At 39.2% G+C, this 14,919-nt stretch overlaps 1 protein-coding gene across 1 annotated transcript; it reads right to left on the bottom strand.

The window, feature by feature from the left end:
- Positions 1–1,085: 1,085 nt before the first annotated feature.
- On the bottom strand, positions 1,086–14,248 carry LOC138417527 (prostaglandin F synthase 1-like). The gene is made up of 6 exons (XM_069547896.1): positions 14,045–14,248; positions 13,696–13,818; positions 10,447–10,556; positions 7,481–7,646; positions 3,471–3,553; positions 1,086–1,372 (listed from the first exon to the last, which is right to left on the bottom strand). The coding sequence occupies exons 1-6, from the start codon at positions 14,081–14,083 to the stop codon at positions 1,330–1,332; spliced, it is 564 nt and encodes a 187-aa protein (XP_069403997.1). The 5' UTR covers positions 14,084–14,248; the 3' UTR covers positions 1,086–1,329.
- Positions 14,249–14,919: the final 671 nt, after the last annotated feature.

Genomic DNA, 14,919 nt, shown 5'->3' with positions numbered 1-14,919 from the left:
ATGCATGATACAGGATGCTTGGGGCTGGTGCACTGGGATGACCCAGAGGGATGGTATGGAGGGAAGCGGGAGGGGGTTTCAGGATGGGGAATACGTGTATACCCATGGTGGATTCATGTTGATGTATGGCTAAACCAATACAATATTGTAAAATAATTAGCCTCCAATTAAAAAAAATAAATTTATATTTAAAAAAAGAAATGAAGAGAATCCAAGCCCAAAATGTAGATTTGCTGAAAATCACTGTCAAAGAGCTGCCTGAGCCCCTGGGGGTATATCCCCACTGCCAGCCTCCTCTTCCAATTTCTGTGCCATTGTTTGCAATGGAGACCAGCATAAAGGAGTGGAGGAGGAACGAGAAATTTGGCTTAATTAAACAACAGATGTGAAATGAAGCTGCTCCTTGTGTTGGTATGATCTGAGTTTAAATCTGCTCTGATTTTTTAAATATATGATGTCACGTGAATAAAATGTCTTAAGAATACTGGGTGTTTTTGAAATTAAGCTTTTACTAGCTCTGTGATCTTTGGTGTGTCATTTAAACTTCTCTTAACCTAGCTTTACTTATTTGGAGAGTAAGTACCTGCCCTTTGCATCTCAGAGGTCACGTTAAAATAATGAAAACACTAGGTGAAGCCAAAGTGAAGTAAAATGGAATTATTTCTAGGAAGTAGCTGGGTCTAGTGCAAATAACATAGACATCGCACTTAGGAGATTTGGGTTCAATTTAAGATTCTGTACTTAATTGCTTGGTATTTATTTTGGCAGCTTGGGCTGTAAGAACTTGCAATAAATAGTAGAGAAATTTTAAAAAAAGTTAATTCCTTCTTGACCTTGTAAGGGCTCATATGACCCACCATGATGATGCTGAGATCTGTATTATGTATACTGTTAATAACATCTTTTAATGCAGAGCCCTCTGTCTCAAAACCTTCCATACCTGTGCCTGACTTCTAAAGGACAGAACAGTTCTCAGAGCTTCCTGGGTTACAGTTCTCAAATTTGACTTGAATAAAATTTTCCATTTCTTTCTTAGGTTGACTGATGTATTTTTCCACAGAGGAAAACACACCAAAGTTATTAAATGGGTTAATCAGATGTTATCTTTATTTTTTATCATTTTCCTTTTATTTTCCAAATATTTTGTTATCAGGCAAAACTAATATCCTTATTTGAAGTCTTTATTATTTCACAAAATGTTTTTTTAAACAAAAACGAGCTTTCAAAAGTTCAGACACTTCTTTTAAACACCTCCATCGAGTACAGAAATGCTCTTCACAGCCCTAGAAGCAAGAAATTCTAGTAGAATGTATGGTAGACATCTCATAGTTAATATTCTTCAGAATATGGATACTCAGGGTGATCGATAATACTAGAAGAGAAAGAGGAGTACTAATTTATTAAATCAGTCATGTTGTGATAGCGAGTATTACTCTGTGATGTGGTCACGATGGGCTAAAACTTGAAATCTACAAATCACGTCCCTCCTTCTCCCCCGACAAGCACACATGCAGGTGTCTGCTCCGTGTGCACACAGCACCTGCACGTCCAGTCCCAAACTTCACATGTAATATTCACTCCACAGTGACAAGTAGTTTGACTCAGGTTACAATTTATATGATAGCACAAGACCTATGGCTAACTGTGGAGGTCATTTCAGTCCTGGGTGTAACTTTTGACCCAAAACAATGAGAATAATCACAGTTAAAGAATTAGTTGCTCTTGTTTTCATACATCCATCAAAAAAATATCAGGCATCATCCCCTAAATCCAGGATGCTTCCATTAAAGAATTTCCAATTTATTGAAGAGATTTTAAGTACACCTAAATAATCTTAACTACCTAATATGATTACTGCTTTCTTAATTTATAATTCATGAGAACACTTATTATTCATTTGTTAGTATTACTGCTATTTTCTGTTTTTTCTCATGTTTTGATTTTTTTCCCTAAATTTGTCCTTTTCTATTCAGTTCATTAAAAAATGTATTCTGAGAATATCCGTGTGCCAAGAGCTGTGTTGTTGACATAAAGTCACAAAGATAACTAAGTTTAGGCATTCAAGACTAACCAGGGGAACATAGATTTATACTTAAAATCTTCTGAGTACAGAAAATTAGCTTTACACATTTTGTTCATTTATCATGTGTTTTCTTAGAATTATGATACAGCTTTACAAACAAGAAGGGGAGTTTGAGCTCTTTCATTTGAAACTGTCTTCATTTCATCACTAATTTGTGTTCCCTTCTCTCTAAACTCCCCTCCAACTTCTCTCTTATTAGTCTTCTGTCTCTTCAATCCTGGCATCCTTCTGCAGTTTTAGCTGGAATTCTGCATTAGTAAATAAGTCTAAGTCCAGGAGGTAGAGGCTCCCCAGGGGATGGACCGGTGATGAACAAAGGCTACAATGGGTTGAGTCTTGACTCATGGAACCAGAGACCCAGACGATCTTACTTGCGTGTGTCCTGCTAAGGACACAGCAGTCACTCACTAAAGGGTCAGTTAAGCTCATGATCGACTGGTAATTCAGCTTTGTGAAATAACAGGCGTGAGGACATGGACATGGGAGTTGTAATAGGGGGAAAAAGCCCAATGAAGAGATAAACATGACGTAAATGGATGGTGTCATGGAAAAGAAATGCCCTTTAGGGAGAAAATCCACCAGACACCAGAAGGAAGGGGTGGAGGCAAGTTCACTGTGAGTTCTCAGCACTGACGCGTGCCGCCCTTCATGGACTCTCCTCCATAAAAACATTGACATGACATTTTACAATTGTGTGATGATAAAAATGAATATGGGCTTCTCTGGTATCTCAGACTGTAAAGAATCTGCCTGCAATATGGGACACCAGGGTTCAACCCCTATGTTGGGAAGATCCCCTGGAAGAGGAAATGGCAACCCACTCCAATATTCTTGCTTGGAGAATTCCATGAACAGAGGAACCTGGTGGGGCTATGGTCCATGGGGTCACAAAAGAGTGGCCCACAACTGAACAACTAACTCTTTCATTTTCAATTTCAAACATGAATATAATCCAGGACAAATTCATTATTACAGAGTCACTATTAGTTTGATCACTTCAGCTGATTTTAAAAAGAATTAAATATGAACATTTTTTCATAGAGCTTTAAAGTACTAGGCACTGTGCTCCATGTGTCTACTGGGTTCCTCAGCCCTGTGAGGTGGTACACCAGGCACAGTAACTAGGAGCACAAAGTAGTGAATTCACCACAATATCAGCTCTGGTGATTTTACTGATGGGCTGTCATGGGCCACAATTACATTTCTATTGGTCAGAGACAGAACCCTGGAGAAAACCTCTGGTCTGAGGTCTACAGGAAGCATCTGGTTTACACACTGGAAATCAGAACTGTCTTCCTAGAATTAAGCTTTTAAAAATCCTCATTCCCCTGCTGACCTGCCTGTTATAGTAAACAGTGTATGTGTGAAACATCAGCAAGTCACTTACGGTAGAAATTCATAATATCTCATATTTCTATTGATGCCATCGATTGTTTTCATGTCTTCTGGAGTCAGTTCAAAGTCAAACACCTGGAGGGAAGGGAGAATAACATTAACCTCTTCTCCAAGGAGTCGTCCTCTCCCTAGGAACTGGAGGAGTTTCCATGGAGGAGACAAGAAGAGGGAACAGGGAAGCCAAGTCTGTCCTCAGCTTTCAGGTGACCAAGCCTGGGAGCCTCTGCTGAGTTCTCATCTCTCCTTCCCACACCTTCTCCTTCTCTGTCCACCTCACAAACATTATAGTGCATCAGTCTTTCTAAGTGAATCACTTGAGACAGAAAACAAACTAAAATCCTGTTTTTCCAAACACACAGTCTTTGGACACTCCAGACTGAGAACCTGCTCCCAGAAAAAGTGGTGAGTCCGTTCTGAGCCCAGATATGAAGAAGATTTTTCCCCGTTCACTGATGAGGGGGCATAGTGCTGTGCTGAGATGAAGTACAGGTTAGTTGCCACAGTTAAGCCAAATATATTAGAAAATATATACAGAGAAGTGTTCAGGCTTCTCTAACAAGAGCCACATCCACCTGCTAAAGCAGGACTGCTGAGCTGCTCTGCATTGAACTGCAAATGCACGAGAGCCCAGCCAAGAGGACCACAGCTGAGCTGAGTGCAGGCTGTTTGCCAAAGTACAGAATCAAGAGACACACATAATGATCTCTGCATTACATCTTGAAACTGGGGAGAGTTTCGTGTACAGCTATGGCTAAGGGTACGATAATGGTCTCCTACACACAAATCAAAAGACAACAGGAAATTTGCAAAAGCAGAAACTCAAGGAGATTAAATGCATGAAAGTGAAACATTAATATTTAGGAAAATGCAAAACAAAATCACAATGATTTGTTAAGTTAAGGATCACTGCTATAATTTGCATGCCCCCAAATTCACATATTGGGGCCTCACCCCACTGAGATGGTATTACAAATTAGAGCCTTTGAGGGTTATTAGGTCATGATGGTGGAGCCCTCAAGAATGAGATTTAAACAATATCATATTCATATAAAAGACTTGGGAGAGCTCTGTTGCCCCCTCCACCATGTTAAGATACAAGGGAAAGCCTGTGACCTGGAGGAGGGCCCTCACTTGATCACACAGGCACCCTGACCTCAGACCTCCAGCTTTAGAACTGTGAGAAACAAATTTCAGTTGTTTCTAAGCCACCCGATCTTAAGTATTTTGTTAGAGCAGCCTAAATAGTCTATGAAAATAACAAATTTAAAAATAAAAGCCATATGATTATCTCAATAGATGCAGAGAAGGCCTTTGACAAAATTCAACATCCATTTATGATAAAAACTCTCCAGAAAGCAGGAATAGAAGGAAAATACCTCAACATAATAAAAGCTATATATGACAAACCCACAGCAAACATTATCCTCAATGGTGAAAAATTGAAAGCATTTCCCCTAAAGTCAGGAACAAGACAAGGGTGCCCACTTTCACTGCTACTATTCAACATAGTTCTGGAAGTTTTGGCCACAGCAATCAGAACAGAAAAAGAAATAAGAGGAATCCAAATTGGAAAAGAAGTAAAACTCTCATTATTTGCAGATGACATGATCCTCTACATAGAAAACCCTAAAGACTCCACCAGAAAATTACTAGAGCTCATCAATGAATATAGTAAAGTTGCAGGATATAAAATCAACACACAGAAATCCCTTGCATTCCTATACACTAATAATGAGAAAGTAGAAAAAGAAATTAAGGAAACAATTCCATTCACCATTGCAACAAAAAGAATCAAATACTTAGGAATATATCTACCTAAGGAAACTAAAGACCTATATATAGAAAACTATAAAACACTGATGAAAGAAATCAAAGAGGACACTAATAGATGGAGAAATATACCATGTTCGTGGATCAGAAGAATCAATATAGTGAAAATGAGTATACTATCCAAAGCAATTTACAAATTCAATGCAATCCCTGTCAAGCTACCAGTGATATTTTTCACAGAACTAGAACAAATCATTTCAAGATTTGTATGGAAATACAAAAAACCTCGAATAGCCAAAGCAGTCTTGAGAAAGAAGAATGGAACTGGAGGAATCAACTTGCCTGACTTCAGGTTCTACTACAAAGCCACAGTCATCAAGACAGTATGGTACTGGCACAAAGACAGAAATATAGATCAACGAAACAAAATAGAAAGCCCAGAGATAAATCCACACACCTATGGACACCTTATCTTTGACAAAGGAGGCAAGAATATACAATGGAGAAAAGACAATCTCTTTAACAAGTGGTGCTGGGAAAACTGGTCAACCCCTTGTAAACGAATGAAATTAGATCACTTTCTAACTCTGCACACGAAAATAAACTCAAAATGGATTAAAGATCTAAATGTAAGACCAGAAACTATAAAACTCCTAGAGGAGAACATAGGCAAAACACTCTCTGACATAAATCACAGCAGGATCCTCTATGATCCACCTCCCAGAATTCTGGAAATAAAAGCAAAAATAAACAAATGGGATCTAATTAAAATTAAAAGCTTCTGCACAACAAAGGAAAATACAAGCAAGGTGAAAAGACAGCCTTCTGAATGGGAGAAAATAATAGCAAATGAAGCAACTGACAAACAACTAATCTCAAAAATATACAAGCAACTTATGCAGCTCAATTCCAGAAAAATAAACGACCCAATCAAAAAATGGGCCAAAGAACTAAATAGACATTTCTCCAAAGAAGACATACGGATGGCTAACAAACACATGAAAAGATGTTCAACATCACTCATTATTAGAGAAATGCAAATCAAAACCACAATGAGGTACCACTTCACACCAGTTGGAATGGCTGCGATCCAAAAATCTGCAAGCAATAAATGCTGGAGAGGGTGTGGAGAAAAGGGAACCCTCCTACACTGTTGGTGGGAATGGAAACTAGTGCAACCACTATGGAAAACAGTGTGGAGATTCCTTAAAAAATTGCAAATAGAACTGCCATATGACCCAGCAATCCCACTGCTGGGCATACACACCGAGGAAACCAGAATTGAAAGAGACACATGTACCCCAATGTTCATCACAGCACTGTTTATAATAGCCAGGACATGGAAACAACCTAGATGTCCATCAGCAGATGAATGGATAAGAAAGCTGTGGTACATATACACAATGGAGTATTACTCAGCCATTAAAAAGAATACATTTGAATCAGTTCTGTTGAGATGGATGAAACTGGAGCCGATTATACAGAGTGAAGTAAGCCAGAAAGAAAAACATCAATACAGTATACTAACACATATATATGGAATTTAGAAAGATGGCAATGATGACCCTGTATGTAAGACAGCAAAAAAGACACAGATGTGTATAGCGGACTTTTGGACTCAGAGGGAGAGGGAGAGGGTGGGATGATTTGGGAGAATGGCATTGAAACATGTATACTATCATGTAAGAATCGAATCACCAGTCTATGTCTGATGCAGGATACAGCATGCTTGGGGCTGGTGCATGGGGATGACCCAGAGGGATGTTGTGGGCAGGGAGGTGGGGGGGGGGTCCATGTTGGGATCGCATGTACACCCGTGGTGGATTCAGGTCAATGTATGTCGAAACCAATACAGTACTGTAAAGTAAAATAAAGTAAAAATATTTTAAAAAAAAGAAAATCAAATATAATTTTGTCAATTGAGAATGAAGAAAATAAGATGTCATTTGCCCGAGGTGACAGAATAAATTGATACAGTGCTGGAAATAAAATCTCTATTTTCTGTCCAACCTGAACCCTCTCCAGAACCCTTTCCTGAAGCCTCTCCATGCTACTTCTCCTGTTGCCACAGCAGGAGAAGAAAACCATTAGAAACACACACAAGGCATTCATGCGCTAAGAAAAACAGGTAACTTGTCTTGACTCAAGGATTGTCTGAGAGCTGGACAAAGAATGACCCTTGTGAAGGATATTCCTTAGGAGCCCTCTGCCCACAGCCCCACTCATCATCACCTGCATGTTCTCTTTGATCCGCTTTCTGTTGTAACTCTTGGCCAGAGCCACAACCCCACATTGTATCTGGTAGCGAAGGGCAACCAGAGCTGGGGTCTGCTTGTGCTTTTTGGCAATGGCACAAAGAACCGGGTCCTCCAGAAGAATAGGGTAGTTCGGGTTCACCCTGGAAGGAAATTCAGAAATGCTGAGGAGTTGAAACTGAATACTTAGTTTCTAAGGAGGCTTTTCAAACAGATAAAGTAGGTCTACTCTAGACCAATGTTTCTCAAAGTGTGGTCCAGGGACCAGAAGCATCAGTATCACCTGGAATCTTGTTAGAAATACAAATTCCATGGCTTAGCTGAAGACAAACTGAATCAGAACCTCAACTGTGTCATTTCCCAATCTGCATTTATGAAGTTCTCCCAGTCATTTGGATGCATGCTTCAGCTGAGACCAGTACTGCCAGACTTGTGGACTTTTTTCTTTTTTTCTGTTTTACTTCTCAGTGGTTATTTTTCTTAATAATCATAGCTCTAAAATAAGTACAAGGACAAGAAAATAAAAAAGAGATGGAGACAGGGAAATGTTTTGTTTTTAATTTTCACTTTTCTGAAGTGTTGATAAAAATTGAGTAGTCCAAAAATGAGATTTCATCATTATTTGCATTGTGCAATACTCCTACAAACAAATTTTCACTAAAATGATTCAATTTGTGATTTTTTTTGATCATCATAGATCTGGGTTGTTGTTCAGTCAGTCATGTCTGACTATTTGCAACCCCATGGATTGCAGCATGCCAGGCTTATCTGTCCTTCACTATCTCCTGGAGCTTGCTCAAACTCATGTCCATTGAGTCAATTATCCATCCCACCATCTTGTCCTCTGTCACCCATTCACCTCCTGCTTTCAATCTTTCCCAGAATCAAGGTCTTTTCTAATGAGTTGGTTCTTCACATCATGTGGCCAAAGTATTGAAGCTTCAGTCAGCATCAGTCCTTCTAATGAATATTCAGGACTTAGTTCCTTTAGGATTGACTGGTTTGATCTCCTTGCAGTCCCTAGGAGGTACATTTCTTATCCTGATTTTAGATATAACGTGAGGGAGACTTGAAACTTTTATTACTAGCACCATGTTCATTTGTTAAAAAATAAGTAAGTCATGACTTAAGCTTTCTCTTAAGTGTTCAATGCAGAGACACTTGCATTAAAATCTACATACAACAAGACACATGAAATGTAAAAAAATCAATTTGGCTTGTGATTGTAAGACAAAACAGAAGGATTATGTCCCATCTCTCTTCTATTCCTGTCAGTTAAACGTTATCTCCAGAGCACTGCATTCAGCTCAGTTCAGTTCAGTCACTCAGTCGTGTCCGACTCTTTGCAACCCCATGGACTGCAGCATGCCATTCCTCCATGTCCGTCACCAATTCCTGGAGTTTACTCAAACTCATGTCTATTGAGTTAGTGATGCCATCCAACCATCTCATCTTCTGTCATCCCCTTCTCCTTCTGCCTTCAATCTTTCCCAGCATCAGGGTCTTTTCCAGTGAGTCAGTTCTTCGAATCATGTGGTCAAAGGATTGGAGTTTCAGTTTCAGCATCAGTCCTTTCAATGAATAGTCAGGACTGATTTCCTTTAGGATTTTCTGGTTGGATCTCCTTGCAGTCCAAGGGATTCTCAGGAGTCTTCTCTAATACCACAGTTCAAAAGCATCAATTCTTTGGTGCTCAGCTTTCTTTACAGTCCAACTCTCACATCCATACATCACCACTGGAAAAACCAGAGCTTTGACTAGATGGGCCTTTGTTGGAGAAGTAATGTCTCTGCTTTTTTAACATTCTGTCTAGGTTGGTCATAGCTTTTCTTCCAAGGAGCAAGGGTCTTTTAATTTCATGGCTGCAGTCACCATCTGCTGTGATTTTGGAGCCCCCCCAAAATAAAGCCTTTTCATGTTTCTATTGTTTCCCCATCTATTTGCCATGATATAGTGGGACCGGATGACATGATCTTAGTTTCCTGAATGTTGTGCTTTAAGCCAACTTTTTTAACTCTCCTCTTTCACTTTTATCAAGAGACTCTCTAGTTCTTCTTCACTTTCTGCCATAAGAGTGGTATCATCTGTGTATCTGAGGTTATTGATATTTTCCCCGGCAATCTTGATTCCAGCTTGTGCTTCATCCAACCCAGCATTCCACATAATGTACTCTGCATATAAATCAAATTAGCAGGGTGACAATATACAGGCTTGATGTACTCCTTTACTGATTAGGAACCATTCTTTTGTTCCATGTACAGCTCTAACTGTTGCTTCTTGACCTGCTTACAAATTTCTCAGTAGGCAACTCATGTGGTCTGGTATTTCCATCTCTTTAAGAATTTTCCAAGTGTTGTGATCCACGCAGTCAAAGGCTTTGGTGTAGTCAATAAAGCAGAAGTAAATGTTTTTCTGGAATTCTCTTGCTTTTTTGATGATCCAGTGGATGTTGGCAATTTGATCTCTGGTTCCTCTGTCTTTTCTAAATCCAGCTTGAACATCTGGAAGTTCACGTACTGTTGAAGCCTAGCTTGGAGAATTTTGAACATCACTTTGCTGGCATGAGAAATAAGTGCAATTGTGAGGTAGTTTGAGCATTCTTTGGCATTGCCTTTCTTTGAGATTGGAATGAATCTGAAAACTGACCTTTTCCAGTCCTGTGGAACCCCATGAACAGTATGAAAAAAACACCGTGTACATTATTATAAAAATATTTTATCAAAATTTGAGTTTTATGGACTTCCCTGGTTGTCCAGTGGTTAAGACTTCATCTTCCAGTTCAGGGGTTGAGAGTTTGATCTTTGGTCAGGGAGCTAAGATCCCACATGCCTTGAAGCCCAAAAACCAAACATAAAACAGAAACAGTAGTGTAACAAATTCAGTAAAGACTTAAAAAAATTGAGTTTCAGAGTAACACCCTGTGGCTTTCAGTAATGTTCATACCATTTTGATAACCTTTGGGATCCCAGAGCACCATAGGCAACTAGGACAATATCGTGTGACTTGCAGAACCCCAGCAGTTTGCCCTGGTTGAGATAAGGGTGACATTCCACCTGTAGAAGCCAACAGAGAAGAATTGTCAAGTTATATGAAAAGGTAACATGCCAAAGGAAGCTTAAAAGTAAAAATTACATATGCTAAAGAAACAAAAAAAACTGTAAATCAAATTACAACTGGAAACATCAACCTCAATAATGTTTAAAAAAAAAAAACACAAATTTTATCTCTGTTCCCTGAAAAGATTAAATAATAATAATAATTCCTGAGAACATGCAACTCTAGGAACCAGATCTTGGTTACTAAATACCACTGAACACCACCAAGACATATGTCTAATTCCAGACTGGAGACAGAAAAAGAGCTGTTAGAATCTTGGGACTATAGGACCTAGTGTGATGGGAGGGGAAGGTCCCACTGGTGGCATTTGGGTAAACTTGAGCATCAAAAAGAATTATGAGTGAAAACAAATGTAGCACACAGAGTGAATAAAAATCCCTGAGGCTCTAGTGATGAGAGCGGGAGAAAGAACAAAACTATTTTCCTCCATGGATGGTGAGTATTACAATAAATCCTTTCTCACAAACTGACAATTAACGGGAAGGAGTTAAGTTTTTACCCTGTCTTACAAGAATAAGTGCATTTTATGTTGACTTAATGAGGGAATTTTGTCTTTACAATAAAATGTTAGGTTAGGAGATTAAAAATATTGCTTAAAATAGAAAATATTGAAAAATATCCCAATGAAATAATTAATGCACGTGGGAGTCATTGAAGGAGTCTCAACCATTTTGTGAAAATTTGGGGGAAATCGAAATTCCCCTGATGAAAGTTATTATCTGACAGATGACTAGATAATTTCAACAGGAAATTATTACACACTTCCAAACAAAAAAATCTAGCTACCAGTAGTTTTACCAGGAGAACAAAATACCACTACTCACAGAAGGACAACTTGTCATCACATGCTTCCTACTCGGGTGTATGTGAGAGGCACAGCACACAAAGGACACCCACGGCTGATTCATGTGAATGTATGGCAAAAACTACCACAATACTGTACAGTAATTAGCCTCCAATTAAAATAAATTAAAAAAATTAAGATTTATGGAGAATGGTGCTGCCCATCAGAACAAGGGGGAAAATAAAAGGACGTTTTCTTGTCAAATGTAATAAGGAATTCAGATTTAACTACTAATTTACGTAAACTAGAACCAGACAAACAAGTTAATCAATGTCACAAAGTAATGATGATAAATACAGTGTGTTTGTTGAGAACTTGTCTCACTATCTTCGTGACATAATGATTGAGTGACCATTCTAGGTTAAAAACCATGAAAAATATGACTCAAAGTGACATGTGAACCATATCAGATCTGGGTCATCAAAACATAATATATATATTTATTATATAATCCATAGAATTAAATATATATATGTATATATACACACTATTGTATCCTTAACTGTTCTAATATCTGAAATTTTTCACAATAAAGACATGGAAGTAAAACTGATACCAGAATCACATTAATTTCTTAACTTTTATAACATATATATATATATATATATTTCTTGAATTGTGTAAGCTACACTTTCCATATAAGATTCTTTTTCTTTGACTCCAACTTGTAACTTAAAGACATTAAGATACATAACGAAATAAGACTGTTGCAGAAGGGTGAAGATTACATGACATATGTATCACATCTCAGTTATATGGTATATCTAGATCTGTCAAACTAGAATTAAACAACAGAGAGATGGTCACCAGGGGCTGGGAGGAGGGGGGAATCTGGAATTGATAAGCATGATGTGAAGTCTCAATTATACAAGATGAATGAATTTTAGATCTGCTTCCAACACTGTCCCTATAATAAACAACACTATTTTATTATATGAATACTTTTTAAAACTTGCTATGAGGTTAGGTCTCACGGTCTTCTTTTACCACAATAAGGTAAACTACAGAACCAAAAAAAGTACGAGGACAGAAACAGACAAAGAAAAGTGAGTTTAACCAGTTAATCTTGTGATGGTCATTGATGGGAGAACCAGTCCAAGCTTGAGTAAATCACAAGATGTGCTCTACCATTGAGTAAGTATTCCTGAATGAATATTTCATCAGTGGAAAGTTATGACCAACCTAGATAGCATACTGAAAAGCAGAGACATTACTTTGCCAACAAAGATCCGTCTAGTCAAGGCTATGGTTTTTCCTGTGGTCATGTATGGATGTGAGAGTTGGACTGTGAAGAAAGCTGAGCGCCGAAGAATTGATGCGTTTGAACTGTAGTGTTGGAGAAGACTCTTGAGAGTCCCTTGGACTGCAAGGAGATCCAACCAGTCCATTCTGAAGGAGATTAGCCCTGGGATTTCTTTGGAGGGAATGAGGCTGAAGCTGAAACTCCAGTACTTTGGCCACCTCATGCGACGAGTTGACTCATTGGAAAAGACTTTGTTGCTGGGAGGGATTGGGGGCAGGAGGAGAAGGGGACGACAGAGGATGAGATGGCTGGATGGCATCACTGACTCGATGGACATGAGTTTGAGTGAACTCCGGGAGTTGGTGATGGACAGGGAGGCCTGGCATCCTGTGATTCATGGGGTCGCAAGGAGTCAGACACGACTGAGCGACTGAACTGAACTGAACTATCTCCATAAGCCTTTAACTTCATCCATCAAACTTGATGAACTTTCATAGCCTCCAGCAAACTTGGCTGAAGACCCATAAATGCAGAGAAACCAAGACAAAAGATTCAGGCATTCAAACTCCACACAAACTCTTAACACCCTTCTCAGCTGATTTTTCTCTTTGTTTACTTCCTGTTCCATGTTTCCTTAATGTACATAGTTCCCTCTGAGACATTTTGACATCTGATTTCTGGTCATGCTTTAAGCTCAGGGGAAAACCTCTTCCTCTAAGTTCTTGGTGTTGAGTCTAACCCCCTTTCACTTCCCTCAGCTCCTACCCACAATTTAGCAGGAAGCCCTCCCTGCTTTTTTCACCCAGACTTTATCAGTCAGAGATACTGTTATGGATTCTATTCACACTGTCCAGACAGAGGCTCTGCCCTCTAGAATCCTCTGTCCACAAAGGTCAGATGAACAGGAGGGAAGGCCAGACAGACGTCTGGCTCCAGGGCAAGAAGGAGGTTCTGAAGAGCAGGAGGGAGAGGAGTCAAGGCAGCTCACCTGGTTGCAGACAGGCTTGTACTTGAGCCTGTGCTTGTTCAGGATCTTCTCCAGCTGCTTGTGGTTGAAATTGGACACCCCAATGGACTTGGTCAGCCCTGCATCCTTACACTTCTCCAGGGCCTGGGAGGGAGGGGTGGTGAACAGTAATGAACCGTCACTTGGAATGGGCAATAAAACAAGATTAATGGCTGAAAAAAAAATATGTTAAAAGTGTCTCTTGTCAAAAATTAGCATTGATTATAAGGAAGAAAAAAGTGGAAGAAGTGGAAAAGACACAGGAAGAATTACAGTTAGAAAAACCCTGGAGAATACATAATACATGGAAAAATATAAATGCCTATGTTACCATCCCAAATTCTTCTCCACTGTTCTTCTCTGTGAACATTTCAGCAAAAGTTTCCTCTCTACAACCCCAGCATCTCAGCCCTTAGATTCATGAACTGCTGAGTCTGATGGTCCACAGTCCATTCTCACAGGCGGAAGAAATGAAGGAGGTTCCCTATCTCCTGATTCCTCCTCTGGTTCTCTCTTCCCTGGACTTACTTCCCATGTGTGACGGAGATCCACTGAGTCAAGTATAAGTTTTCCATCTTCATCTGTTGGCAAAATTTCCCCCCCCCTGGCTGGAATAGAAGCAGTCATTTTAGAGATGTTATAAAACAATTTCCCCACACTTAGCCAAACAGCCAGGCACATCTAGGACCAGGGCATCAAACCTCTATGAGATAGGTTTACAACATTCTAGATACTAATATTTGCAAAGTGTTTTACATTTGGAGTTTTGAGCAATGTGTTTAGAAGGCAATTTTCCACTAGTCTCTTACACTTAACGTTCTGATAAATACAATTTTCCTACATTCTAATGGGGACTGTCAATGACTTATTTGAATTTTTTTCTGCCTCTTTTACTTTCCTCTTGCAAAATATCTCCATTGCGCTGGGAGTGACTGTAAGTTATGTCTTATTTCTGGCATTAAAATTGCAAACTTCACCTGGGCTAAATATCAGATTTCCTTTTCCCTTTGAGCATCAGGTGCCTTAGGGCAGGCATATGAACCAGCAACGTTCTCCTTAGGTTGATATGGAATGTGGAAGATCTAGACATGCTCTCAATTGTTCATGACCATGAGCCTTGAGGCCCCCAAGGCCATATTTGCCACTGATCGAAAATGTTCAGTGAAACTAAAGCAAACCAAGTGTAATGCCATGATAAGAGATAGA

The sequence above is a fragment of the Ovis canadensis genome, chromosome 13 (assembly GCF_042477335.2).
Source record: "Ovis canadensis isolate MfBH-ARS-UI-01 breed Bighorn chromosome 13, ARS-UI_OviCan_v2, whole genome shotgun sequence".
Classification (NCBI taxonomy): Eukaryota; Metazoa; Chordata; class Mammalia; order Artiodactyla; family Bovidae; genus Ovis; species Ovis canadensis.
The sequence above is the reverse complement of the archived record's forward strand: the minus strand, read 5'-3'. Positions and strand labels throughout refer to the sequence as shown.

Coding starts and splice junctions, on each gene's coding strand:
- LOC138417527 (XM_069547896.1), bottom strand. CDS start 14,083: ATGTTCACAGAGAAGAACAGTGGAGAAGAATTTGGGATG. Junction 13,819..14,044: donor GTGGAGAAGAATTTGGGATG/GTAACATAGGCA, acceptor CCTCCCTCCCAG/GCCCTGGAGAAGTGTAAGGA. Junction 1,373..3,470: donor AGATATTATGAATTTCTACC/GTAAGTGACTTG, acceptor TTTCTCTTCTAG/TATTATCGATCACCCTGAGT.